Source organism: Vigna unguiculata, chromosome 9 (genome assembly GCF_004118075.2).
Source record: "Vigna unguiculata cultivar IT97K-499-35 chromosome 9, ASM411807v1, whole genome shotgun sequence".
In the NCBI taxonomy this organism is placed as follows: domain Eukaryota; kingdom Viridiplantae; phylum Streptophyta; class Magnoliopsida; order Fabales; family Fabaceae; genus Vigna; species Vigna unguiculata.
In genome coordinates, this window is record NC_040287.1 from 5,405,975 (window position 1) to 5,433,499 (window position 27,525).

At 32.7% G+C, this 27,525-nt stretch overlaps 3 protein-coding genes across 15 annotated transcripts; 1 reads left to right on the forward strand and 2 right to left on the reverse strand.

The window, feature by feature from the left end:
* Positions 1–1,657: 1,657 nt before the first annotated feature.
* On the reverse strand, positions 1,658–6,716 carry LOC114163775 (homeobox protein knotted-1-like 4). Of its 2 annotated transcripts, none has more exons than XM_028048087.1 (6): positions 6,022–6,716; positions 4,468–4,588; positions 2,908–3,101; positions 2,695–2,826; positions 2,318–2,454; positions 1,658–1,965 (listed from the first exon to the last, which is right to left on the reverse strand). In XM_028048087.1, exons 1-6 carry the CDS (start codon positions 6,490–6,492, stop codon positions 1,929–1,931), a joined length of 1,092 nt encoding a protein of 363 aa, XP_027903888.1. In that variant the 5' UTR covers positions 6,493–6,716; the 3' UTR covers positions 1,658–1,928. The 2 variants fall into 2 exon arrangements, with proteins under 2 accessions (XP_027903888.1, XP_027903887.1); XM_028048086.1 differs by having other exon boundaries at positions 1,658–1,968; positions 6,022–6,714.
* Positions 6,717–17,889: 11,173 nt separating this feature from the next.
* Positions 17,890–20,056, forward strand: LOC114162915 (peptidyl-prolyl cis-trans isomerase CYP28, chloroplastic). Its single transcript, XM_028046921.1, has 2 exons — positions 17,890–18,688; positions 19,596–20,056. Exons 1-2 carry the CDS (start codon positions 18,028–18,030, stop codon positions 19,802–19,804), a joined length of 870 nt encoding a protein of 289 aa, XP_027902722.1. The 5' UTR covers positions 17,890–18,027; the 3' UTR covers positions 19,805–20,056.
* Positions 20,057–20,266: 210 nt separating this feature from the next.
* On the reverse strand, positions 20,267–27,198 carry LOC114162913 (pentatricopeptide repeat-containing protein At5g55840). 12 transcript variants are annotated; one of them, XM_028046919.1, is made up of 5 exons: positions 27,064–27,198; positions 23,593–26,970; positions 23,090–23,194; positions 22,747–22,928; positions 20,267–20,841 (listed from the first exon to the last, which is right to left on the reverse strand). In XM_028046919.1, the coding sequence occupies exon 2, from the start codon at positions 26,939–26,941 to the stop codon at positions 23,681–23,683; it is 3,261 nt and encodes a 1,086-aa protein (XP_027902720.1). In that variant the 5' UTR covers positions 26,942–26,970; positions 27,064–27,198; the 3' UTR covers positions 20,267–20,841; positions 22,747–22,928; positions 23,090–23,194; positions 23,593–23,680. The 12 variants fall into 12 exon arrangements, with proteins under 12 accessions (XP_027902720.1, XP_027902717.1, XP_027902718.1 ...); XM_028046916.1 differs by having other exon boundaries at positions 22,747–22,966; XM_028046917.1 differs by having other exon boundaries at positions 22,747–22,969.
* Between the last annotated feature and the right edge of the window lie 327 nt (positions 27,199–27,525).

Consider the following 27,525-nt stretch of genomic DNA (forward strand, 5'->3'; position numbering starts at 1 on the left):
ATGATCATTTTAATTGTAGTTTGATCGGATGATACATGATAATCTTTATCTTAATCGGATGATACTTGATCATCTTTATATTGATCAACTGAAACTTTATCATCTTTATCTTGATCAAATGATACTTGATCACCTTTAGGTTGATACATGATCATCTTTATCTTGATTGGATGATACTTGATAATTTTTTATCTTGATCGGATCATACTTGATAACTTTTAGGTTGATCAGATGATACTTGATCATCTTTAGGTTGATTGACTAATACTATATCATTTTTAGCTTGATTGGATGATACTTGATTATCTTTAGCTTATAAGTTGATATTGTAATAGCGTCATATATACATGTCTCATTGAAATTCTTTTACAAAAATTTTGTAAATAAAATAATACAATATGAATAAAAAAAATTATAATCAACTTTAATAAAGAAAAATTGACAATATTCCATGTTATATGAACTATAATACATTATATTTATCGAAAACAGACTTATCACCACAGGATGTGTGTTCTATGTTTGAAAGCAACATTTATTTAATAAGAAACAATTTCCTTAAATTAATATTAAATATTGGAAATAACATTCAACATATAGCTTTATAGATAAGGGAACATGTGCATCAATTGATCATAAAATCAATTAAGAGTGTGATAAGAAATACTTTGTCTGTCAAATATATTTGAATTGTTTTTAATTTTACCGCTCAAATGTTGAGGAAGGAAATAACCTTCCATACTTGAACTTGTATAAATGAGCAACATAATTAAGTATATATCCATGTGAAGTTTCTCATGACCACATTATCAAGCACATAAGATTTTAAGTCTAAAAATTGCATAACAATAATCATATTCTTTACGATCTAGATAAAAAGACAAGTTGGTATATTCATTATGAATCAATAAATACAATAGTATTTTTAGTGTGATCTATTCTTAGAAGGATTATGCTAAAATAAAAACTATTCTTAGAAGGATTATGCGGATAAACACTTAATATTAGGAATGACAAGAGAAGGAAAATTTAAAAGAAATCAAATACTAAAAACAATTAAGTAATTGGTTTTTATTTTACTCTAACAAAAAAAATGGTTCAAACTTACTCATATTTTGATAATTACGAATACTATTTAATCCTTATAATAATGACCAATTAAATACGGAAACTGATTATTTTCCAAACTTATAAAATATTTGAAAAAAGTATTTATTTAATTTAAAAGTGGCAGATATTTGCAGCCTAAATAAAAATAACTCACAAGAATTCGCATTCAGTTAAGATATTTTGATTTATATTTTCACAGAAAAATATACATATGATTTTAAACAAAACAATATAAATGTTTTAAGTGTTGATTAATTTTATTACATTTTTTTTAAATTAAACTTATTTGTATTTTCCATATTTGCGTCGCTGGAAGATAATATTTTCCTCCACCGCTTGATCGGGACAATTACTTGCAAGTTGCTTTGTTGTTCAAATAAAAAATTTAATTTTTCAAAAACAATCATCTTTGAATATATATATATATATATATATATATATATATATATATATATATATAAGACACATTGTATATAACAATTAAAACTGATTAATTATCAATAGTGGATACATCGCACGAGATTGGTATAAAACAAAATCAAAGTGATTAACAGGATATTCAAGAATTTTTAGCTTTTTATTAAAAAGTAAAAAAAAAAGAAAAGAACTCTGAAGTGAGGTAAATCCATTACAAATACGTATCAGCATGCATTCAAAGATACCCATTGAACCCAATAGATGATGCCAGCAACAATAAATATCAGGTATCAACTCAGCAGCCTCATATACAACAGTACTAGGTTTTTCTGTAATTGAACCAAACATTTCAGTTTCATGTTTTTCCCTGTAAGCTCCCATCTGTTGTTTTCGGTGTCCATTCACATGAAGCTCTGGTTACTTGTTTCACCTGCACCACTACTGCCCAAACAAAAATAACATATTCAGCTTCTAAATCTATGTTTAGATTACTCTTTTTTTTTTTTTTTCTAATGAAACTGTCAATGAAAAAGTAAAATGAAGAAACAATCCTAAAACCATCAGATTATAAATAAACTGGTGTGTTCCATGATAGGTCTTACAACCACTGGGTCAAAAGGTTTCAGTATTAGAAATAATCATCTGAATTTTTAATGAAGATAAAGCTGGCTTTTACTTTCCTCGTAGTATCACCACAAATTTGTGGGGTAGAGTTTATTTTTGTGTGTTAATATAATTCCAATTATAATGTGCATGATGTGGTGGTGAATACAATAAACTAGAAACTCACCTCTTGCGTTTGCTTTTGGAGCCACTAGAAGACGAAGGATTAGTATGCCAATTCCTTTTCCTTTGATTTATGAACCAGTTGTTTATCTGCTTTAGTTGCAAACCTGTTTCCTGCACCAACCTTGCCTTGTCTTCTTCCTGAAACAAAAAATCACCAATCATCGATGAGACAAAAAACCCCAACAATATCAACAAACATTAATCCTTATACTTAATTACATAAGGATAATAACCTTATCTTATCTCCTCATCGTGATTGGCACAAAAAACTATAAACAACAAAGTTGAAAACGAAGATGGTCCACACATATTTTTAAATTTTAAACACGTTATTGTTAAGTTGAAACAATGATTATTGGTGGTAATGTGTAAACTTACTGTTGGATATGGCCATTTGGAATGTGACTGCCACCAAGCTTTTAAAAGGGAAGTGGTGTCACCTGGGAGCTTTCCCGCTCTTCTCTTTCGTAGAATTTCTTCTCTTATGTCCACAATCTTCTCCTTGTAACCCTGGTCCAGACCAACCAGTTATGTAACCATATTTTTGAGTTTGTGAAAAACAATGATATAATCATGAATTAATCATAGTACCTGTTTTAGCTCATGCTTCAACTCCTGCCTAACACGTTCCATCAAAGATCTTTCAGTTTCGGTGGGAACAAGAGGTCCAAAGCTGAGACTGTCAGCACCATCCATGCTTCCTTCGTATAAGTTTGCATTACTCTCAGCCTGGTCTTCTTCATCGTCTGACATTGTTGCACCCGTTCCTTCTCCGGGAGATACACCTGTTCATGCACCTTCATTTTAAATCTTCCACCTATTTTCTATTCATGCACCAAATAATAATAATGGAAATGTTCACACATGGTTTCCCTAGTTTTCTTTCTCTAAGTTTGTAAAAAATGTTAATAATTGGATTTTAAACCTAATTCAACACAAAACACAAAACCAATTTATAAGATAAAATTTACGTTCCCTTATAACTTTATTTTTCCTGCATGCATGCTTGGTCCTCTCCATCAACATGCAGGAAACCCTTCTAATTAATTAGACTTTTAAGTCTTAATGTGTTTAGAAATTTAAAACCATAAAAGGATAAGAAATAATACATTAGCGAAAAATTTATTATTTTTTTTAATGCATCACATAATTTAACATTTTAACATTTTTTTCTAATGAAGCAAATAAAACGTAGAAATAATGTAATATTTTTGGCATGCAGCATTGTTGATACTCTAAAAACCTGGTTTTTAAGATGGGACTGGAGTAACTGGTCAGAGCAGTTCAACAGGGAATCAGACACGAGAGTGGTATGTATAGTGTAGAAAACCGAGCCCAAAAAACTGGTATAAAAAATGGAGGAAAGTGGTTCAAAATGGAAAGTTCGAAAAGTTTTCTTTTTTATCTAAAAATCCAAAGCCAATGTTGTTCTGGACTCGCAATTTGATTCCTTTTGAAGCACTTCACATTCATTTCCTAAAAAGGAATCAACAACCTCAGTATGGCGAAAGATACGTTACAGATTGTTAAGGATGAGATATTCAGATGAATATTGTTTATGTTTTAGGTTGACATCTCATTTCCCACAATGGCATGTTGTTTATTTAATAACTTTGTTTAATATTTATTACCTTAAAAATATTGTAAAATTACAAGTTGGAACTGGAAATATATTCAAACAAATATGTTTTTACTTGTTATGCCCATTACATCATTGTAAAATTAAAAAATATTACTAAATTATTAGATCTTGAACCATTATTTTAATTAGTTTTCAATGATTCATCCAGTTTAAAAACACTCTTAAAAGCTTAAGAAACGTTTAATTTATTATTTCAACATTTATACTTTACTAAATATGATGACAGACTTTTATTTATAGAAATTTGTTCACTGAACTTCTTTCTCTTTTGGATTTAATTTATTCACTCAAGTTTTATACATGGTATAACATCATGTTTTTGTCTCAGTGAAATAGACCCATCTACCTTACCTCCTGAGAGAATTAATTGCTAAAAATAAGCCTCTAACTATATTTATTGTTCCTCTTTCCTATATACCCTCTTGCAAACAAAGAGAGTAACAATTTATAAAGTGCAATAACTAACATGGAGGATTCAAACAAAGATTTCTATAATAGTTGAATCGTACCAGTCAAGGTTTGAAGAGATTGTTCCAGCTCCCAACAAGCCATAACAGCTTCCATGGCATGAACACGAACATGTTGTTGCAGTTGTTCTTTGAAAGCACAGAGCAGTATAACATAATGCGTCTACATCAAAAACAAAAGACCAAAACTTGTAAAGAAGCTTCATATGTGAAACAAGCACAACCTGAAAACTGAACTAATTAAAAACATTTAGGAGAAGGGAAATGGAATATGTCATAATTCAAAAATTCTTTTTTTTTTTTCTGTTTGTTTTTATTTTGGTGTGACTTACTAAAGAACTATAGTTATAGTACTAATAAGGTACGTAATAAATATGTCTGGGTCAATGCAAGGTATAGTATAGGCATTAATTAAATATTGAAGACATTTTAATACTGAAATTCTTCATCATCTTTGCTTCTTCTCTTGTGTTATGAAAAGTTTGAATATTGAAAGGCTGAAAATGAATGAAGTAGTGCGTGAATAATAAATAGATAGACCAAGAGCTATTCACTGGAAGACAACTATAATAACGACTTAGGTCCCATGACTTCATTATTTTGCCGTTGAGAAACAAGTAACGTATGGGAGGGGGAAAGGGTCGACAAGACTTGGTGAGAGAGCTTCTTTCGGTTGTTATGTGAGAACATAAGATACTAGAATTTAAGAATTCTTAACTACCACATTAAGTATTCAGCCAGAATGAACAAAGAGAAGAGGGAAGATTAAGATTCTAGAAGATAAAAACCACTCCTTGAATTCGAGGGAACACGACCATCATGCACCCTTTAATCTCTTTATTACATTACACCAAAACAAATCAGATTCATTTACTCTCGCTACTAGTACAACCGACCAATGTGTAGAAGAGATGTTACTTTTTCTATCCCTCTCTCTTGTTTTCTTTTTGTCCATTTCGTGAATTCTGCACCTACAATAGGTCACTGTTTTCTTTTATTTTATTTTTTTTTCAAACTGCAGACAACAAATTCCGGAAAATCAGGGACAGGAAGGTCCTCTAAGCTTAGCCGAATAAACAGTACAATTAAAACACAAAGGATTTGACTTATGAGAAAGGGCATTTATAGTCATACATAAACTTCATCAACAAAAAAAAAAGGCTATACAATAAATAAAGAGAGAAAAAAGAACTAAAACAAGCACAAGATGATTAATGCACTCAAGTTGAAGACTAAAATAGTACCCTCATGGAAGACAATACTAAATTTATTACATCAAACCATTAATTAATAATATAATTATTAATCCAACACACACAAAGTGGTATAGAATGCTTGCCGAATGACATTAGTCAAAGCATCACAAATTCACACAACCGAAAAGCTGCTCAGTTTGGAAAAGAAAGAAACAACAACCGAAAGAAAACAAGCAAAGTCTTGTATCAAATCATTAAACTCATTGGAAAGTGGATTAGATTAGCGTACCGGAACAGAAAACAACAACCTTAATCATAGAGTAGGGTTGATAGTTGAATACGATGAAGCTATAGTAACCAAGCAAATAATGATAGGTTTAGAGAGAGAAAGCAAAATAACCATGAATTGATCAAGCTCTTTGTCATCGACGACGCCGTTTCCAAGGCCAGAGTACTTGTCAACTACGCGCTGCGACTGCTGAAGCTGTGCGTCGATCCGTGGAAGCTGGTCAACAGGCGTGGCGATCCTCAGACACGAGACGTGAGCCGACAGGAGTTGGTCGTAAAGCGGGTGTCCCAGAATGTCCGCTTTGTATTCCGCCAAATCGTCCGGTTCCGAGTTGCTCTCCGTCCGGTTCCGATCTATGCTCCCCCGAACGTCATCGTTAGGATGCGCCGTCGCAGACTCCGGCTGCAGGTGGAGGAAATTCTGCTGCCGAAGCGTAACCGCGTTGCTGCCGTTCAGCCACGTGGGTGCTCCGGCGGAGAGCGGGAGCAGCCGCTGCATGTCTCTGCCCTGGCCCATCTGCTGGTGGTCCTCCGTGAAGGGCTGAAAAGTGATTTCATGCGCCATATGGTCGTGAAAAGCCATTATTTTATCTCCCTCCGGGAGCACATTTAATTGGATTTCATGATACTGAAAAAAACCGGAGCTTGGAGCATCGGAGGGAGTAGTCAGAAGAAGGGATTTGGTGAAGGGGAAGACTTTTGGAAGCTTTAACACAAAGACCGAGGAAGAGGAGGGGATGGAGGGTGGGATTGGTGATAACGTGGAGGGATTTGTGGTGCCACCTTATTGGAGATTTTGGTGTAATAAGACAAGGTTTGATGAATGATGTTGGAGGCAGCTAATAACTCCAGAATAATTATAATAATTATATTAATTTTGTTTGATTATGATAATAGAATAATCCTATTTGCAGTTTTAAGTAATGTTTGGTGTTAGGAAATGGTTGGGAGAGAGGACACAGTTGTGTGCCGACGTGTTCTTAGTGTTTGTGATAGGCAAAGATATGTTTAAAAATAGGGACAAAATATCGGTTTTACTGTTTGATGGGAAATTATTATAATCCAAAGATGCGGACTTTTGAGAAGAGATGAAGCGGTGCAAAGTCCTAACTGCACAACACAGTGATAAATAATAATAATAATAAAAAAGGTTGTGTTTAGGCAGAGAATAGAGTGGGAAATAGGTGAGGGTAGGTGCATCGTAGGGATTGGCGCGAGATTGGAAAATAGTAAGCAATCTAAGAATTATAGGTACAGGAAACAGCACAGAGGACCCTTTATATGACAGATTATTGGGAACTCACAATTTACTTTTTCACGCACCTTCTTCATCTAGATTGTCCTATGCACTGTGTTACAACAACTGGATTACAGAGAAACAAAATATAAGATAAAATCAAAAATTAAATATAAAGATACTTTCAAATAATTTAGCAAGTGAAAAATCCAATAATTATAATGTCTATGTAGGAGGTGCCTTTTTATATTTCTGTATTGTATAACCATCTTTTTCTTTTTTCTTTTTCTTTCTTCAAAGGAAAATATCTCTTTTTACCATATTCATTTGAGTATTCTCTCTTTTCTTCATAAACAGACAAAATTTAGATATCATGGCATAGATATTTTAGTGTTGTTGTAAAACTAGAATTATGTTTCGTTTCGTATATTATAACATTTTATAAGATGTTATTAAGATAAAACTTCAATATAACAACGCTTGAAATCTAATATTTTATGGTAGCTTGAACATCATGATTTTTTTTTTTTAAGAATAAGATATAGTTAAACTCTAAAATGAGCAGTATGAATTTTAATTGTTTTCAATAACAATAGTCTCTAAATACAGTAATACATTAATAATAGCCTCCTAATTAAATATTATGAAGAAAGTATTTGTTAACATTTAATCACTAATACACAAATATTATTTGGTAATATCAGACAACAACAACTATAAAGGGATTGTTATAGAAAAACTGATAAATAGTATTTTTTTTAATTAATATAAATATGTAATAGTGATTACTTTTTAATAGAAGTTGTATATATGATATATGCCGATTTTTTTTTTTTAACTATGTATACTCTCTTATAATGGTTATTATTAGTTCATTATTGTACATATTCAGTAAAGAACTATCATTATATGAATTTTATATTATTTAAAATATAATTACATTAAATAATTTATACTTACATTTCTTTTATTTCTTTTATTTCTATTTTTCTTCCTTCTTTCTTGTTGGTTATCTTTCACTTTTATCACCATAATTCACATGATCTCATTATCTTATCACAGGTAGTTAGAGTAAAATTGCGTGTCACCGTTCATTGTCTTTATTATTAGTTGTGTTATCATCCTTCAAAAGTGTCATTGATTGTGTTGTTACACTAATTCCCTTCTCGTACTTCTAGTTTCTCTACTACTTTTGTTTTGAACATTTTTTAAACTTATTTTACATTATGAGAAGATATTGTATTTTGTATAGTTTTCAAATATATTTTCATCGTATTGATTATTTGTTGAATGCGTTAATATCGAATATAAGATTTGTATTTATGTCAATACATGTTTATGTAATAACATATAAATTTAAATAGAATGTGAACATACGGTAAAGTATGTATAATTATAGTTCTCTTTACAATTTTTATCATATTTTATTTATGTAAGTCCTATTTAAATTGTTGTTGAAAACCTCATATTTCTTATAAATTAACAAAGTAATTTCAAAACAATAGGTGAAAAGGAGTTTTAAGTGTCATTATAATTATTTTCCACCGATGGATGTTAATGTTTTGATTTTGAATTTCTTTCATCCTTAAGTATTATTCATCTTTGCTGTGACTACGAGTACAAAGTTACATTTAAAGAGTATTTCAATAATTAATATATAATTTTAAATTTATTTAACTATGAGACTATTTATTATATGGAAACAGTGTCTATCAAATTATATACAACTTTTTTATATTTTATTACACATATTCAAATCATTCAAACATGGTGGAAAGATCCAAATTCTATATTATTTGGAAAATCATATTCATTTTTTGAATGAAGATAACTAAAACAGTGGATTGTTGAAATAAATAAAATATAATATCAAGTTTTTTTTTATTTTTTTTATTTTTAGATATATATGAAAATAATAGAATTTTGAAACAATAAGACTTGGAAATTTACTTCATCAAAAGTGTTTTGTTTCATATTTTAAAATTCCCAAAAATATATGAGAAAAATATTCCAAAAATATATATAGACCACGTCGTCCACGCACGTAAATACACACAAATAAATATATATCAATCTAAAATTCAATTAGTTTATCACATATTGATTTATCATCCTCCCAATTACAACAATAAAAATGAAGTAGGAAAAGATTTTATTTTTCACTCCAATAGTTTTTTTTTTTTAAATGTATTTAGTCTCTCAATCAACGTTTTCTTCATAAAATAATTCTAAGAGATGCAACTATCATTAATTCTTTAATGAGAAAATTGAAAACTAATTTGTGGGACTTTTATTTTGTGATGTATTTCTGTATATGTGTATATAATATATAAAACTGTACAACTTTTATAGATATATATATATATATATATATTTTTACTTCTACTTTTCTACTTTACTTAAGAACAAATGATTCCATTTTATATGTTAATAATTTTTTTTTCTTAAGCTAAAAGAAAGAGCATTATTCTGGGCGGACCCAAACCCCAAAAGGACGTGTGAGAGGAGTAGCAGTAGTGTGGGCTGGGCACTACCCAACCCGAAAACGACGTGAGCACCCATGAACAACACGTGTCCTAACGAGGTTTCATGGACCACAACATAGTACTGCACAAGATTTAGAAGTGCGGGCCTAAGGTGAATGAATCAGGTTGCGAGGTAGAGGGTGGTGGGCCTGCAACTGAACCCAACAGAACAGAACACAGAACAGAGCACAGTGATTGAAGATGAATAGTTGTCAACAGAGAAGGAAGGAAGAGAAGAGGTGCCGGCGGCTCTCGACCAATTTGTTAGATGAGAGAGAAAATGAGACAGAGGTCACGCGGAACTGTTTGGTGGTCCCCACTCATGATTCTAGGTTAAGACAAAAAACATAAAAGAAGGAAAAATGGTGAGATTGATGAGAGTGGTCCACTCCACTTTCACCTCACTACCACTCTCTTTCTGCAATTACCGGTTATTTTCTTTTTGAAATTTTTAGTAATTGACAGACGGTAAATCGTATTAGAATTGTGATAAAAAAATATAATTTTAGTTTAAAATATTTTTAAAATTAAAATTTTATAATATTTTAATATGGTTTCAGTTTCAAAAATATTGAACTAAAAATTAAATTTAAAAACCACTTTAACTTAAAAATACTATGTAAATCTGACGTAATCTTCTCAGGACAAAATCATATCAAGTTCACATGAAATATTTATTTTCATAATTTTTTAAATGTATCGATTTCAATAATTTTGAGAAAATAAAAATTACACCATTTTAATAGTTTTACCACAATTACCACTCGTTGAAATAATCATTCAGCGTCTTCTCTCCTATTCTTCTTCTTCACAAGTTAAACTATTTTGAACCCCTCTGTAATGAGCCATGTATTAACACAGCAAGCATACCCAGATTGTCCATTTGAAGGATGTGATGGAATGTGAAGAAAAAAGATGGAAAGTAATGAAAGTGAGAAATAGAATTGTGCATGGATGCTTTAGAAATGGATCGAGACAGTGCAATGTCAGCTTTAACCATTGACATCGCCTGATAAAGTGAGATTTCCCTGTTTATACACAAGTAATCCAAAACATGAGTAGTACCAACCAACGCAATTACGAGATTACGCATCTTTCGTTTCATTTTGTAACGGCTCAAAATTAATTTTTAAAATCATTATGGTGGATAAATTGTTTTAAAATATTCAAAATCAATTTTTAAAATTAATTGTAGATGAAAAATTCACATAAAAAAATAACTTTGTTTAATTTCTTCATCAACTAAAATTAATTTTTTTACGTTAAATAGAATCAATTTTATTTTTTTCAAATGTTTTCAAACACATCCTACAATATCTCTTCATTATTCACCGTTGTATTCAAATTATTTTTTCTTAACAAATTTGTTTTTGTTTTCAAAATTTATAGCTTTAAATTTCCTTCAAAATATATTTTAATATTAACTTTGAGGAATGAATTTAATATTTATTCCGAATAAATTCAATTTTTATCCTAAAAGTTATTAACAAATTATTATTGAATAGAATGCACTTAATTGAATTTTTAATGAGTCAAAATAATTAATACACTACAAAAATAATTGTTTTTAGCGAAATTATATTTGGCGTTTCTGGAATTTTAACCCCCACTAATAATTTTATCAGGGGTTTGAAATTTTCCTAGAAAAGCAAGCGTGGCTAACGGATTACCGGAGGATTTTAGCAACCCTTGGAAGTAGCGCAACTTACCGGGGTTTCGAAAACTCTGGGTATTAACGGGAGTTATGAAAATCCCGTTAATGCATGGGATTCTGAAAACCCCGTTAATGCAAGGGTTTCCGAAAAACCCCCGTTAATGCCTGAGGTTTCGAAAACCCTCGTTAATGTCGGGGTTCTGAAAACCCCGTTAATGCATGGGATTCTGAAAACCCTAGTTAATGTTGGGGTTCCGAAAAACTCCGTTAATGCTTGGGGTTTCGAAAACTCCCGTTAATGCCAGGGTTCCAAAAACCCCCGTTACTGTCTGGGGTTTTGAAAACCCCCACTAATGTATGGGGTTCCAAAAACTCCAGTTAATTCCTCGAAAACCCCATTAATATGAAAAAGTTAGTGCTTATATTGTTATAACATTGCTATAATGCTAAAATTGTACTTTCCTGATAATTGATTTGTTTAGTTAATTTTTTGAGTACGAAAAGAACTTTATTCTATGAAATTTTCTATTTATTGCTTAACATTTTGGTTTTCATTATTATTTTAGAGGATGATTACATTTGACAATACAACCAAAACAAAAAGAACTCATTTTCATAACACATCTCATTAACTAAAAAGCAAAAACTTCAAAGCCACTTTAAAATAATCAATACAAATATTCATTCAAATGATACCAATGCAAATATTCATTCAAATGGTACTAGTAGTCATAATGCTCTTAATATAATAAGTGTTGGAGAGGTAGCATTTGAAAGTATCTACCTACAATAAACCAAATATTAAAGGAAATTAGAGTTGTTCCCCATTAGCAAAATTAACCAAAAGTTTCCTAGAAGCATATTTGTCGACAAATTCCAAAAGTAAACGAAAAATGTCATCTAATGTGGTGTTGGATGTTGATCATTTGTTTCTTCGTTAGGAACACTTCCTTGATCAGATACTTAACATATAAAAAATAATGATAATTAATAACTTTCCAAATAATAATATCAAACATATATTAATTTAATCAAGATTTAAATATTACCGTTGGTGCATGATGCATAGTAAAATCATGAGGCAACTCTCCTTGATAATTTTGTACCAAAAAATTAACCATTGCCTTCATTTCATTGAGTTGGGATGTCAATGTAGAAACCTTAACTTCGTTCACTCACTCTCTCACACCCACTCAGTTCCTTCTTCCTTCTTTCTTCTTCCTTCGTCAACCCATTTTCTTTTTCTTTTCTTTTCTTTTTCTATCCAAACATGTCCTCCACTCACGCAAACCCAACAACATCAACCACTCTCATATTCCTCTCAATCTTACTCCTTTCTTTTGCAACGACAACAAAATCTCACAACCCACCGTGCCCGTATCTTGTGTCTTGCCACAAATGTTTACATTTTTTTTCTTCATTCACATATGGTAAGGCCACATTTTAAGGTTCCCAAAACAGTTGAAGAATGTCAAAACTGAAACAAACATCCCTCACATTTTAAGGTTCCCACCTTTTTTTTCCTCACACTCGCAAGTTTTCAATTTTCGAATGTTACGTGTGACTTTTATCTTGCTTATTTCTTCCTCAATATAATTATCCTATATAATTGGTTGTGCAAATAATGACAATTAAGAAGAAACAGGGGAAGAAATATAGCAGGAAGTATCCAAATAAAGAGCAAAATTTGATATGAAACACCTGAACAAAAGTAGTAATCACAATTACGATGATGTTCGTGGCTGTCGTGGATGTTGCATCACACTGTAGTGGCTATGGCACTATGGCAAAATAAGCAGTGAGTTAGGGAAACAGGATCGCAATTAGTAATGAAGGGAAACAGAATCGAAACGAAAACGAAATCGAAATCAAAATTGACGAAATATGGAGATGAAATCAAAAATGAAATAAGGAGATTGATAAAATGTCGGGAGACGAAATAGGGAGACGATATTGGAAGGAGGGAGATCGATCTTCGTTACCTTAAACTTTAAACATCGAGACAAAAAGAACGGTGGAGAAGATAATGGTGGAGAAGAACGGTGGAGAAGAACAGTGGAGGCACGCGATTCTGTTTTGATTTCTTCTAGGTTAACATGGTAGCCACGCGAAAGAAAGAAAGAAAGAGGTTTGTCTATTAAACATTAAATTAGGATTTAAACTTTACGAGTATTTTTTGAAGAACCCCAGGTACTTAATGGGGTTTTTTTAAAAACCTCTAGTATTACCGACGTTTTTTAAAACCTCAGGTATACCACTTTTACTGGAGGTTATTATACTCCCAAGTAAAAAACCCCAACTAAAATTATGTTTTTTTAGTGATAGTTACTTTTTATTTAATTATTATCATCTAAAATAAAATCTAAAAGTTTAATATTAGTGTGTTTTTCGTTCAATAAAAGAGAAAAGATATATATAGTTTTAATATAATAACTTTAATTTTGTTCCTTTGGTTTTGAATTCGATTAGTTTTGTTTGAATTCAATTAATACAGTTTAATTAATAATTGTCACGTGTGTTTATTAAAAGAAAACGATAAACAAATTTAGATTTATACAGTAATAAATAAAGAGTTAAATGTTCTAATATTATTTCTTTTAATAACCATAAGTGACAATTACTAAAAGACAATCATGTGTTTAACTATTTAAACATTAACAGAGTTCAATCAAAATTAGCAGAATTAAAAATTTTGTACAAAGATTACAATTTTTTTTATTGTACTAAAAATAGAATATAGTAATATTTTTTGTAATGAATAAAATTAATATCCTTTATTATATTTTCTCAATTTAGTTGTAATATTTTAAGCATTTAATTTGGTTCCAATTTACTTTAAAAATAGTCATTTATTTCCCTATGTTAATGACATTTAAACCTTAATGACGTGGTAGAGTGTTGATCTCTTTATCAAATTCCAGCAAGTGTATTCACTCAATTGCAACATATGTAATGAAATCGTGTTTTGGTTGCTCGAGATAAATAAAATGTATATGCTAATTAAAGTTAACTAAATCTAATGAGAATCAGCGAGTTGAGATTGAATTTCACGAATTTACTCCTAGTGCATTATTAGTGATTTACTACATGTTAAACCATTATTCAATGTTCTTGAAAGTGCTTGACTACTTCTAAATCAATTCTTTGACTTTATAATATAAGGAACTCAGACTAATATAAGGAGCTCAAACTTAGTGTGATTCCTCAATACTTGATCGAATTAATCATTGTATTGAGATTAAGACTTTATACTAAGCTAAAATAGTTAAATTTATTCGTAACATCTAACAATAGTAGATGATTTGATTGGACCTTAAACTTAGATTAGTTTTCCAACTCAATCTATCTTAGTGAAATAAGATGAGTGATCAGTTCATCCAAACAAGTAATGCAAACCAAACCAATAACATGAATAAAACATTTGAATATATAGAAATCAATACAAATATAGAAAATCAAAAGAGTTACATTCAATCCCAACATTCATAATGATAAATCCATCTATAATAATTAGGAGTTGTTGTCCCTTTCCCATGTCTCTCACAATGATATTACAATAAGTGCAGAGAAAAGTGTCTAAATAAATCCTAGAAAGAAGCTAAATTTTTGTTACAAGAAACAAAGCATGACTACGTTTTTATTGAGTTTTAAAGCATGGCTTTAGCTCCTGTCATGATGATCAACACTTGGGGTTTCCTTACATGGAGGGTTTTCTTCTATCCCATACCCTTTTCTTGATGGTCAACACTGTAGGGTTGATTCATTTCAAGTTAAGTCAATTATATGCAATTCAAGTGTAGAAAACACGTATAAAATCAAGTAAATCAAACACTTATCATAGAGTAACTTAAACTTACTATCATATGCAATTTTTCACTTTGTGTCTCTTTTTCATCCTTTCACTCATCTATGCGAAATTTGAAGTTTATAATAATAAAATGAATTATGTGTTCAACGTAACCCTTTGGGCATAATGGTATCTTTCACATATTTCCTTCTCAATTGCATTTAATTGCAATGTGAGTCATCCTTTGATTTTCAATCTCCCCCTTATTCTTGACATTCTAATGTGAAATCATTTGAGGTAGTCAGTGACCATTCCAATTGAGGATGAATTAGAGGGGAAATGTCGTAGAGTAATTGATCTATGGTGCAAAGTCTAGGGAAGGAGAATCAGTCTTATTAGTCTTTGACACTTTGCAAAGTTGAAGCAAAATAAGGATTCCAATTGCATGCAAAATGTGTTTATGTTGTTGCTAATTATTTCCACAAGAGCTTTATTTTCCACTCATTTTAAATTTTTTCTACTAGTGAGTTGAAATAGTCTTTGTTACAAGTGTAAATGAATGTATCTTATGGGCAAACCACAACCTCTCTAAAAGGACATACTAATTTTTGTTGAAAATTGGAAAGCATATAGGATGAGAAAAGAAAAAAGAGAAGGCTTTAAGATAAGGTGAAAGGATGGGGTAACACACTATAGTTAATGATGTCATGCATGAATTATCATTTTTATCTAATAACATCTTGACACACACCCATTTTTCTGAATTTACATGTTCACTTTGTTGTTGTTAGAATAAAAGAAGTAGTTGCAAAGAAAAACTTTGTCATTCACGAAATGAGAAGAGCTTAACAGTAAAAGTTGTTAGTGCAAAGTTAAACACTTTCAAACGTTTACAAAATTCTTTGTGAACCTACTTGAAGAACCATCAAACAAACAACCCCCTATGAGCATATGGTAGGCCTAGTTGTAAAAAAGTTTCAAAGTGGATTTTAAGCTCAATTCAAGCTTGTCCTTTATATAAGCTAACCTTTCTTTCTACTTAGATCTTATATAACCTTTTGAATGTTGAAAGCCTTGTATTTCAAACATCCAGCTTTGCTTGTAAACCATAAGTAGCAAATATAAAATACTCTTGAAAACTAGAATTAACTTAGTGTCAAAAAGTACTTGTGCTCTTATCTCAAGGGGAGATAATGAAATAGACATGAGTGACTTTGTGCATTCATGTAAGCTAAAAGAGACAACAAACTTGTTGTAATATTTTGATTATAGTGAAAATCTTCAAAGTTTTCTTGAAGGAGAATTAAATGTAATTAGGGATGAAAAATAAACATACATATAGGTATCAACTCTGATTTTCATGAAAAATTACTCCAATGATTGTGTGTGAGTTTATGCGTGGGTTATATCCATATTTTCAAATATAGTACGAGAATGAAAATGTACATATCTAACATGTCCTTATCCTAATACCCATCTCAATCTTAAATTATTATAACACCCTTAGTTTATAAAATACCTAACTAACATATTTTCATTATTTTCTTTGGTCATTTGTTTCATTTCATTTAAATAATCCTTCTTTCAATACACAATTTTAATTATATCTCTCAAATGTTCGACTCGTTTAATAATCACTCTTTTGACAAAGATCTCCGATATATTTTTATTCTCATTGTAATTTCAATTATACTTTTTTTTGTGCCAATTTATTAAAACGATGTATTACATTTTAAGAGACATAAAAATCAAACTTATTGAGTTAAATTGCTTACAGGACATACACTTGATAATTTATAATCTTTTAATATTTTTTTTTATTTTTTTTTGTCACGTGAAAATGTATGATTATTAATTTTGAGTTTTCAATCGTGTAAGCCCTTACCTCATTAAGCTAAAAACTTATCTCCTCTTTTGCCTCTAGTTCCAAGTTTTATTTCATTAAAGAAATATTTTTTTCATTTTACATGTTTATAGATTAATCCATTTAATATCCTCCAAATTCCCTCAAATTCTTAAAGTCCTTTCTTTATTAACATGCATAAAAATAATAAATGTGTAGTTGTCAATAAATTTTATTTGAGATAGAGAGAGAATATAAACAAAGATATGAAGAAAGGAGACACAAGTTTCATATTCTAAGGGAATGAGGATAAGAAAAAAATTCTTACTTTAAAAACAAAGATGAATATACTCAAACCTACACTTGTATCACCTCATTGTAAATGGAATGAACCACTATAAAACCTATATTGGTTATACTTTCTATTGCATGCATACATTATTTTTTCAATCTATTCTTGCATAAGTTTTACCAAAATGTTTTAGAAAACCTTTTGAACTAGTACACGTTAGTGGGTAGACAATTTACCTATTTGTTTTCAAACTAACTTTGCAAAAAAAAAAATTCTTATATTTGACATTACAATTGAAAAAATTTGTTAAATCACACTCTCAATATGAAAAATAGTTACTAGAGTTCCCTAACAATATGTTCATAACTGAAACATTGTGTTTACTTTAGTAAAACAAATCAAGTTGTAAGAAGTAACATTCTTTTTTTCAAGAGAAATGATCGATTAGATTACTCCAAAATGAAGAACAATATACTCCTTTTACTTAACAAATATTCATAAAAAAAAAAAAAAGTAATAAGTAGAGCAACATGTTCATAGAGTTTATCAAGGAGAGATAAAATACTAAAATTAAAAAGGAAAATGCATTCATGTTGTACAACTTTAACGTTAAATGTGTGAATTCAAATATTAAAATTATTTAAAATTTGAAGGGTATATATTAGTTGGCAATTTCTTACGTTGTTATTGTTTGCATTATCTTTTATCCAATCCAAGGTGGACCCCACAGAGAGCCCTGCAAGTTCTCCATCCCACGCCCAAACCCAACAATGAAGCTCGATGGCCTACTCTCTCCCACCACCACCGCCACCACCGCCCTCTCTCCCTCTCCACAACCACTTCACACGGCGCTCCCTCCTCCTCCTCTCCACCACAACCACCACCACCACCACCCTCTCCCTCCCCTCTACGCCTCCTCCCACCCCGACCGTCACCGATCGCGTCTTCATGGATTTCAGCCTCTGCCCCAACAACTTCCTCCCCGACCGCCCTGACTCCCTCTCCCCCATCTGCTCCGATTCCACGCTATTGGGCCGCGTTGTCTTGGGCCTCTTCGGTAATCTCGTTCCCCTAACCGTCTCAAACTTTAAGTCAGTGTGTCTCGGCTCAAACGCCACGTCATCTTCTTACAAGAACACGCTCGTGCACAAGGTTTTTCCCGGCCAGTACCTCCTCGCCGGCCGCCAGGGCCGTCCCGACAAGGGCGAAGTCCGCCCGCCGCGCGACCTGCCGCGCAACACCGAGACCGTCGACGCCAAGGCCTTCGCGCTCACCCATTCAAGACCCGGCGTCGTTTCGCTATCGCTCTCCGAAAACGACGACGACGATGATATTAAGCTCGACCCTGAGTACCGGAATGTTGAGTTCTTGATCACCACTGGACCCGGACCTTGCCCCCAGCTCGATAACAAGAACATTGTCTTCGGAACAGTTCTCGAAGGTAATGCTAATGATAATGTTAGTTTGTTTAATCAAGATACTGAAGTTTGTCAATATGATAATTTCTTGAAGCTTTGTATCTGCTTTGGAGAGGACCTTCAATTTAATTCGCTAAAGTGCTTGACTTTAAAAATTTATAACAATTAGTACAATTCGAGCTCAATGCCAAAACTAAAATCTATAGATGTAATAATGGGGAAAATTACAGAGAGAACTTGAATTTAGAAAATGATGACTGATAATTCCAGTCTAGGAAACTTGTATACGACTTTTGTTGGTGTTTTACTTGTTTTGTTGAAAACACCTATCACATTTTATTCTTAATTATGAATGTTATTTATTTTGAGTAATTTATATCATTTCTGAGAATTTGTGTATGTAAATACTTGTTTGAAATATCATTGGAAGAATCTATTATGACAAAGCCTGTTATATTTGCAATTCCTTATGGTTGAGTGAAAAGTGGTGGTAGTATGAAGAACACAGAAACTCCACGACCATGGCAGCACACTAATGGTATGTTGGGACTGTTAGTAAAGGCCTGTTCAGAGAGTTATTGTTCAGGACTAAACCGAAGATTTATGAGTCATATCTACTCAACTTGTTCCTATATATTAGGAGGTTTTCCTGAGGAGGGTAACATATATATTCTTCTACACAAAGCGTTTGATTGTGTAGAGTATGTGCTTAGCAAAAATAAAAAGATGAATATGTCTTGTACCTCCCAGGTTCCAATATCTAATTTTGACTTACACTTAACCATATTGTGTTTTAAACTATTTGTCTGATGACAGAAATCAGTTGGGAGAATGTTGAAATATTTTACCTGTTTGGGTGCTAAATTATATGAATTTTGATTTATCTTTATCACCAAAGAAGTGCTTAGCACTTAAATGAATCTATTGCAGGATTAGATGTCATCACAGCCATAGCTTCTATTCCTACCTACCAACCATCTGAGAGAATTCGCCAGTTTAATGACTTGGCTGAATTTTTTGGAGATGGAAGGGCTCAGAATGCACGTAACATATGGAACAGGCCTCTTACGACTGTTTATATCAGTGACTGTGGAGAACTGAAAGTGACAAAGCCTTCCCTCACGCCTTCTTTGCCATAATTTATTCCATGAATGTATATTTATTGTTTAATGTTTATTCCAGCGGATTTCATGTAACTGGTGTATGTAAAATCGTACTCACATTCTTTGAAATAAATGATGATGAAGAAAACCTCAAGTGAACAACATGAATGTCTTCAAAGTTGAAACTTGAAAGGTTTTAGTTGAGTTCATTCATTTCAAAGCTTCGGTGAACTTGATACATACAGGCAATGAAGTTAAACGCAGATACCGTCGTCTCTTGTTTTTTAAGTTAGTAATTCATCATTCTTACTGTCCAAATTTCGGCTTCAATCTGCTCCAAGAATTTCAAAGATTATAGGGTTTTTTACTGAGTTCTTGAGTTCAATTTATTTCCAACTCATTTTTTAATGAGTTCAATTTCGCTGTCCTTGAGTTATTGGGATATACATTTACACAGTGAAGTTACACACTGGTATGGTATGGCAGAGTCGCTTTAAGTTAGTAAAACGACATTCTAAGTATTTTTATGTATGCTTCAAATGATTTCAAAGATTATAGAATTTTGAAGATGGTTCTCCCACAATATAATCTCCTATAATTTTGTACTACAACTTCTGAGTGCTTTTACATACCTGGGGAAGGGAGGTAAAGAACGATGAAAATTAATGGTAATTTACCAACTTGTAACTTAAGGAACAAGAGATTTCCACAGTACCTATTAGCCAAGGCCGGTCTCAAATTCTTAATTAACAGTAATTCTTGAATCAGCTCTAACTTACACCGAGCATTTGTAAGGTTGCAGCAATTTCAACTCAGGATCCCCAGTTCTCTAAATATCAACGTACTTCCTGTATAAGAAAAAGGTTTAGAAGGTAAAACCAGGAAGTAGAGAAGGTGATGCTTCATTCTTTGAATTTGAATCCTTTTGAACAGCTTGGGTTAAGAACACTGCCGAGACAAATGATAAGCACTAGAAGAGTCACGGATAGTCACAGAAGCTTGATCAATTGCCAATGGAAATGGTACATCCCAGTAATTACCAGCTGTATTGATAAGGCCTGAAATATAATTGTCTGCCCAAATAGATAGGAAATTTGGTTTAGCGATATTTAGATTTAATGATATTTTAATTGGATTCGTGTTATTGGTTTAGTTGATTAAATCAATTGTTAAAACTTGGATATATGAAAGGAACTGTTTGATTCTTAAATATACAAATTGACTTTCCATCTTCAAATTACGATTTTTTTCACTTGTAGGCAAATTTATCTCCGTTATTATGAAAATGGACAATTTTTTTAAAAATCACGAAAATAGGCAAATCGTGCACCCTCTCACGTTTTCCAAAAGAGAAATCGTGGACCCCTCTCACGTTTTCCTTTGAATCCGGTGGTCAAATTAAGAAATCGTGTAGGTGCTACACCTTAAATCAAAGTTGGCAATTTCAAGTTCAAATTGTGCAAGGGGTTAACTATTTCTATTGTAATCAATTACAAAGTGTTTGTAATCGATTACGGAATTGATTAAGGGAGTGCACAAATTCAAAAGAAAAAAAGTGTGGGGGGAAACGTTTTCTTTATTAGAAAACGTGTGGACGTGTGACATTTTCTAGTTGCACCCCATTTTCCCTTCCAAAAGCCACCATCTAGCAATTTCATTTGTGGTACGTGAATGACACATCTGCACTATTGATCAAGCTATACATGTCTTAACTTTATACCAGACCTTTAAACCAAGTGTAAGACTTCCGGACAACCATCAACTACAAGGACACATAACAAAATGGATCGACCAAATCCGGATAAACACAAAAAGTATTCTTACTATCGTACTGAAAGTCATCATAGGGGCCAATGTCTATATCAGCAATGATTAGGACTCCTATGATGACCTTCAATACGAAAGTAAAAACATTTTTTTGGTTTATCCTTGGTTGATCCATTTCGTTATGGATCCTTGTAGTGGATGATTGTTCGAAAACCTTACGCCTGGTTTGAAGGTCTGATATAAGAGTAGGACCTATATAGCTTGACCAATAGTGCATATATGTTATTCACGTACCACAAAATGAAGTTGTTGGATGGCTTTTGGAAGGGAAAATGGGGCGCAACTAGAAATAATAGAAAATGTCACCCCACGTGTTTTCTAATAAAGAAAATGTTGCCCCCACACTTTTTTTCTTATGAATTTGTGTACTCCCTTAATCAATTTCGTAATCGATTACGAAATTTTGTAATCGATTACAATAGAAATCATTAACCCTTGCACGATTTCAGCTTGAAATCATCTAATCCCAACAAGACTTTGATTTAAAAATGTGTGGCATCTACACGATTTCTCAATTAACGTCAACAAGACTTTGATTTAAAAATGTGTGGCATCTACACGATTTCTCAATTAACGTGAGACGGGTGCACGATTTCTCTTTTAGAAAACGTGTAGGACTGTACGATATATCTATTTTCGTAATTTTTTAAAAATTTGCCCATTTTCGTAATAACGGAGACAAATTTGCCTACAAGTGAAAAAAAAAACCTCAAATTACACACTTTTCAAATTTGTTGCGGTTTTCAAGTTCTGTTTTACATTTTCAACCCCTAAACCCCCTAATTCAATTTGTAAGAAAAGAATATTACAGATTGAATACAATCAATGTCCTTTGAGAATTGACATAGGTTATGTTCTGTATTGCAAAGTTTAGAGAAAACTTAAAATATTTGGTTTCAAAACAACATTCAAAATCAAATATCATGTCTACAAACTCAAAGAACAATAAAATCAAATAAAATCATCACCAAATTCCAGTTCGAGACTTAAAATAACAAAATATATGGTAAATTTCCTAAATTTTTCGATGTGGTTGTTAGGGTTGTATGGCCCAACCCTTTGTTTTAAAGAGAAACACTATTGGGCTGACCCAATATGCATTATCCCAAAAAAGAAACAAAAGAGAAAAAAAAAACTAAGGTTTTCAGTACCTCGAATGGGGTTGGGTTGCACTGACATGGGCTTCTTCATCCTTACGCAGAGCAGTGTCATCCGGTTCACAATTTCTGTCATGGCCACGCCGAACTATGACTCTGAAACCCAATGTGGCTGTTATGAACCGCCATTCAAAACCCGATTTGCTACTGTCTTGTTGTGGTGGCCATCAAAAAGTCTGACACCAAAATCCTCCGTGATCATTTTTCGATAACACTGCTAAAAGTCACCAACAGACACTGAAAAATTTGTATAGAAGATATGATAAATGCAAGAGACCCAAAATGTAAAGTATCATTCAGTGTTACCAGAAACTCTAAACAAAAGCCCGGGGCATACAAGGATTTCGGGTGCAGGTGTCCCTCTCAGGATTCTAACTGAGAGCACAGTTTGACTGAGGGAACATATTTTGGAAAATTGAACTGACCCAGTGAAAGAACAGACCTGCAAAATTCAGATTTGAATATCAGCCATTATAACTTCCGTGATAATTGACAGACTCTGCTCATAGTTAACATTGCTAATTATTTTACTGCAAAAAGCTTCTTTGTTGAGTAAAAAATGCAATTTTCACGATCATATATCATACTAATTCTGCCACATTATTTAGTTAAGAAGGAAACTAAAGAAGCTGATCAAAACTAAAAGCCTTGTGAATGTATATTCTCTTAACACTGCCAACAACCTTATACCGAGAAGAGGAATTTTGTTCATATAAAGTACAAACTGAAGCAGAGTAACCAAAAAAAGAGTTCAGAAGGGATGAAGTATACTAAAAGATAAGAATCAACTTTTCGAGAAACCAAAAGAATGATACTGGAGGAATGTAATACAAACCATACAGGAATATCGCGTCTGAATGAGTAACACAACTGTTGGTTCAGCCTCATCAGTCAACATATATTCTGGAAAAGAAAAAGTATAATGCGATCAACCAAACTTTCTTCTCATTTTGTTTCTCAAATGAATTAACTTTTTCCTAGCAATAATCAATAATTCATTCAATCTTTTGGTTCCTCCACATGAATTAAAAGAAACCAGTTCCCTAGCTTGTATGTCCCTCAAAAGTTTTTCACTTTCAGTATGATAATTTCCAGCACAGAGAGAATCAATAAGAACAATGTATATAGACGTATTAGGCCAAAGATTTCTATGTTTCATCTCTTCATAAAGCTTAAAAGCTGCTTCAATATCTCCACTAGCACAAAGGCCAGATATAAGAACATTATACGCAACAACATCAAGCTTCAAATGACAATGTTCCATTGTGCTCCTCAATTCCAAAGCTTTTGCAACATTAGCTTCTCTGCAATAGACGTGCATTAATGTAGTGAAAGTAGCAACAGTTGGAATGATTTGCCTCTCAAGCATCAAATCAAGAACCCAAATAGCATTTTCCATCTTCTTTGAATGTGCAAGCCCTCTAACAGTAGCACTCATTGCAACATTGTGGGAGCTGACACCATATGTTTTCATTTCATCTTGAAGTTTCAATGCTCCTTTTATGTTCCCAACTCTACACATACCATTGATTAAAGTAATATATTGTTTAATTGTAGGAACAGAACCACTTTCCAACAAGGCTTGCAAAATATGATGGGCTTTATCAAATTCGCTAGTTCTAATGAGTCCATTAAAAAGAGCATTGTATGTATCTACGTTGGGAATTATTGTAAACTGATTCATTTGATATAACAGATCATAGACCATTTTCATCTCATTCCTTTCACAGAACTTGGAAATAAGCATGTTAAACGTAGAGCAGTCCGTTATGAAACCTTTCAGTGTTATCCATCTTAAAATTTTAATAGCAACATCAAATGATTTCGACTTACAATACCCAAGAATAAGAGAGTTCCATGAATACTTATCTGGTAGAAAACCGTTTCTGATCATGTCTTTGTATAACATAAAACATCTTGCCATTGCATTCCTCTTTGCATATCCATGTAGTAGGATGTTGTAAGTAGCCAAATTGAAGCATACATTTTTACTCTTCATTGTTGACAGAATATCATTGACCTCCGACATTTTCCCTTTCCTTAAGTATTGATCTATAATCACATTGAATGCTATAGTATCAGGCTCCACACAATTGCTTAGCATTTCTTCAAAAATATAGAAAGCTGCTCTTGAATGTCCATGCTTAAGAAGTCCATAGACTAAGCTGGTGTACACAGCAGGATTTGGAGATAATAATCGTTTTTCAATTGCCTTTCCTGAAAAAAGGAGTGCGGCAACTATTTTACCCTTCTTGCACAGCCCCGTAATAATATTAGTGTATGTAAAATTGTCAGGCAGAAAATCATTTGTAACCATCTCATTAATAAGGGCAACTGCATCAGATAAATTTCCTGATCTACATATAGAAGTAAGCATTGTGTTGAAGATAACATTATCAACGGCATTAGGAACAGAACAAAGTCTATGGAAAAGCTTCCATGCTTCATTAATATGTCCACTTCTGCAAAGTGCTTTCAATAGACCCCCATACGTGAATTGACTTGGCAAATGGCCTAACCAATTCATTTTATCAAACATAGAAAAAGCTTTTAATGCATCCCCAGAATTTCCGTAACTATTTATAACACAATCAAAAGTAATTGAATTAGGATCAAGACCAGTTCTGTTCATATGTTCCATAAAATACTCAGCCTCTTCAAGTCTTCCGCATCTACAGAAAGCGGCAACCAACACATTACATGTAAAGTGATCAGCAGCATAACCACTGCGATTCATAATTGCATAAGCGTTTAATGCCTCTTTTAAATATCCCATTTTACAATAATTGTAGATTAATGTTGAACACAAAATGCTATTTGGCACAAGTCCAGTCCTATACATCTTACACATAATCTCCTTTGCATCATTTATCTTCCCCACCCTGAAAAATCCATTTATGAGCACCGTAAATGTAACAACATCAGGACTAACAGAAATTTTTAACATATCATCCAACAACTGCACAGCTTCTTCAAACCTGCCATGCTTACACAACCCATCCATCATTGCTGAGTAACTAATGTGACCAACTCCCACCCCATCCATCCTCATTCTCTCAAGAATACTAGAAACCACTCCAAATTCAGCATGCTTGGATAGCCCATTCAAAAGAGCCCCATATGTAACTTCATTAGGTCTTAAACCACATGATACCATAACATCCATCAATCTTAATGCCTCCCTATTGTTGCCCATCCTACAGTGCCCAGCTATCAAAGTATTGTAAGTGACAATGTTAGGTAATAAATTAAATGATGACATTTCATCAAAAACTTTTGCAGCAACTTCAATTTTCCCCTCCTTCACAAATCCATTAATAAGAGTATTATAAGTTATCTCATTTGGATACACCATTTTCCTTCTCATCCTTTTTAACAATAAATAACCTTTTGCACTCCTGCCTTCCTTGCACAAATTCCCTACCAAAACATTATATGTACAAACATCTGCCCCAATACCCTTAGATGCCATGGAGTCAATCAACTCAGATGCTGCTTTGTACCTTCCTTTCTTGCAATACCAATTAAGCAAGGTATTGTAAGTGACGGCAGTCGGATAAACACCACTTTCTTCCATTTTCCTCAAGAGAACGCCAGCACTTTTAAACTTCCCCCGTTCGCACAACGCATTCAACAATATGTTGAATGTAGCAACATTAGGACAAATCCCTTTGGTAAGCATCTCTTTGAAAAAGGACCAAAACATATCAACCTTCTCCTCCTTCACAAGGGAACCTAACACCATGTTACAAGTATATACAGAAGGCTTCAGTCCCCGAAACCCCATTAAGTAGAAAGTCTGCACAGCCTCTCCAACCATCTTGTCCCTCAAACAAACCCTAATCAGGAGGTCAAAAACAGCTGGGTTTGAGTTGCAAATGGGGTACGTCTCCATCAAAGCATAAAAGACAGAGTTCAAACCAATTGGCAGTTGTAACATCTGCCTTAAGGTTGTTTTGGCAAAGTTGTACATTCTAGCTCTAACAAGTATGTGGGTAGTAGTGCAGATGATATGAGTAACATGTTTGAGCTCTAAATTGGGTTGCTTTATGACCCAATTGAGAAATTTCAGAGCCAACCTTCCATGAACAGGCCTCAGGGAAGCCAATCTATATTTCATACAGTTCAGTGACTCCCAACGGTGCACAGTGAGAAAAGTGTATATACTCTTCTCCATATCCAGAACCATCCAATGATTCGAAAGGTACAAACTTTATACTGAAAATCAGAAACAAAGAGGGAAAGAAAACGTGGGTTTAGAGAGGGCGAGAGTAACGAGTAAAAGCAAGAAGGTAAAAGGAAGGGGTTTACCTTGAGTGACACGAAAACGAAAGATTGAAGGATGACTATCTTCTTCCATATTCAAGGACTAGAAATGGTGCGCTGATGACCCGTTTAAGACCCGACCCGAATCAAGTTTTCACACGTTGGTACGCGAAATAAATGAAATTTTTATCTAGGTTCATATAAATGGACCCTCTGCGACCAAATAAGATTTGTACGAAAAATCTGCCATAACTGGACCAGTCACAGTGGTGAGAGTTTTACTAACCTTTTCTTTTAATTATTTATAAACATTTTTTTTATTTACTTCTGAACCATTATTTACTTATATTATATTATAAATTTTTTTTTTTTCTTTCATCACCCAAATGATTTTGAGCCTACAATACATGCATCACAATCTTATAATGGTTCATACAGTAAGCTACAACATTTAATGCACCAAGCTTTCTGTATAGAAAACATTTGATCAAAAAAAATGTTTGGAAA

Bases quoted from the DNA above. Each gene is read 5' to 3' on its own strand.
- LOC114162915 (XM_028046921.1), top strand. From the start codon at position 18,028: ATGGCCTACTCTCTCCCACCACCACCGCCACCACCGCCCTCTCTCCCT. The intron at 18,689-19,595 runs GTAATGCTAATG...AATCTATTGCAG, and splicing joins CTTCGGAACAGTTCTCGAAG to GATTAGATGTCATCACAGCC.
- LOC114162913 (XM_028046919.1), bottom strand. From the start codon at position 26,941: ATGGTTCTGGATATGGAGAAGAGTATATACACTTTTCTCACTGTGCAC.
- LOC114163775 (XM_028048086.1), bottom strand. From the start codon at position 6,492: ATGGCTTTTCACGACCATATGGCGCATGAAATCACTTTTCAGCCCTTC. The intron at 4,589-6,021 runs GTTATTTTGCTT...TTTTTGATGTAG, and splicing joins AAGAGCTTGATCAATTCATG to ACGCATTATGTTATACTGCT. The intron at 2,827-2,907 runs GTACTATGATTA...GGTCTGGACCAG, and splicing joins TGAAGCATGAGCTAAAACAG to GGTTACAAGGAGAAGATTGT.